This window comes from Tyto alba, unplaced genomic scaffold (genome assembly GCF_018691265.1).
Source record: "Tyto alba isolate M040663 unplaced genomic scaffold, T.alba_DEE_v4.0 Super-Scaffold_15, whole genome shotgun sequence".
Classification (NCBI taxonomy): domain Eukaryota; kingdom Metazoa; phylum Chordata; class Aves; order Strigiformes; family Tytonidae; genus Tyto; species Tyto alba.
Window position 1 is genome coordinate 3,480,210 of NW_024881277.1, and position 1,707 is coordinate 3,481,916.

Genomic DNA, 1,707 nt, shown 5'->3' on the forward strand with positions numbered 1-1,707 from the left:
TGACCAGTGGAAGCAAATTTTCAATGACAGCTCCATCACCAAATTTCTCCTCCTGGCATTTGCAGACAGATGGGAGCTGCAGCTCGCACTTCTGGCTCTTCCTGGGCATCTACCTGGCTGCCCTCCTGGGCAACGGCCTCATCATCACAGCCATCACCTGTGACCACCACCTCCACACCCCCATGTACTTCTTCCTCCTCAACCTCTCCCTCAATGACCTGGGCTCCATCTCCACCACTCTCCCCAAAGCCATGGCCAATTCCCTCTGGGACACCAGGGACATCTCCTACCTGGGATGCGCTGCACAGCTCTTTTTCTTTCTCTTCTTGATAACAGCAGAGTTTTCTCTTCTCACCATCATGGCCTATGACCGCTACGTTGCCATCTGCCAACCCCTGCACTACGGGACCCTCCTGGACAGCAGAGCTTGTGTCCACATGGCAGCAGCTGCCTGGGGCACTGGATTTCTCTATTCTCTCCTGCACACTCCCAACACATTTTCCCTACCACTCTGCCAAGGCAATTCCATAAACCAGTTCTTCTGTGAAATCCCCCAGATTCTTAAGCTTTCTTGCTCAGATTCCTACCTCAGGGAAGCTGGGCCCCTTGTGGTTAGTGCCTGTTTAGCATTTGGGTGTTTTGTTTTCATTCTTTTTTCCTATGTGCAGATTTTCAGGGCCGTGCTGAGGATCCCCTCTGAGCAGGGACGGCACAAAGCCTTTTCCACGTGCCTCCCTCACCTGGCCGTGGTCTCCCTGTTTGTCAGCACTAGCATCTTTGCCTACCTGAAACCCCCCTCCATCTCCTCCCCATCCCTGGACCTGGTGGTGTCATTTCTGTACTCAGTGGTGCCTCCAGCAGTGAACCCCCTCATCTACAGCATGAGGAACCAGGAGATCAAGGATGCCCTGAGGAAATGATAACAGAATGATTTTGTGAAAAAATAAAGTACCTGTCTTCTGTAAACCACTCATATTTTAAATCATTACATCCCAGTGCATAATCTGTAGCTTTTGTTGTTTTTTTGTTGGGGTTGGGTGGGCTTTTTTGCTTTCTTTAATTTACATGGTGTTCTCTACAAAGAATTGTCATTATTTGACCTTTTTCTAATAATGCAACTATCAAGATTTTGTGTGACCTAGAGACTGTGTAAATTAGGACCTGTGCTTCCTTTCTGTTTAAACAAGATAAAGGATGCTGCAGCAACATGTTTCTCTGAGATCATTCCTCCAAGGCCATCTCCCGACCTGCTGGGTTAGTGCGTGTGTGCAGAGGTGGATGGGAAAAGCACTACGGCACAGTAGTGCTTCCAAAAAACACAACCACTTGGTCTTTCCAGTGCTGCTCATTTTCCACTTCCACTTTCTGCTCCTGAGCCCTTGTATTGGTCTAAGATATGAGTGGTTTTGTGCCTTGGTCACTGTCCCATGGTGTGGCAGTCCTTTGACCGCAGGTAGGGACAGGCAGTGGTTACATCCGTGACAGAGCTGGCCTTCATAACAGCGTTTCCATCAGACAAGGGGATCTCCTCAGGGCAGTGCAGGAAGGCTCAGGTCTTCTTCCAGAGTTGCTCTCAAGACCATGCCCAGGAAATTGTCTGGGAGAGAAACCACCAGTGAAGTGTGGAAGTGTGTGCATGTGTAGGGTGGGGGCTCACAGCAGTGTTCTTGTACAGCCAGGCTCCTGTGAGAGACCTGAAGGACCAGG

At 49.9% G+C, this 1,707-nt stretch overlaps 1 protein-coding gene across 1 annotated transcript; it reads left to right on the plus strand.

Annotated features, from left to right (window-relative positions):
- Window positions 1-359: 359 nt before the first annotated feature.
- Window positions 360-920, plus strand: LOC122152981 (olfactory receptor 14J1-like). Its single transcript, XM_042789112.1, has one exon. It carries the CDS (start codon window positions 360-362, stop codon window positions 918-920), a length of 561 nt encoding a protein of 186 aa, XP_042645046.1.
- The last annotated feature ends 787 nt before the right edge of the window (window positions 921-1,707 follow it).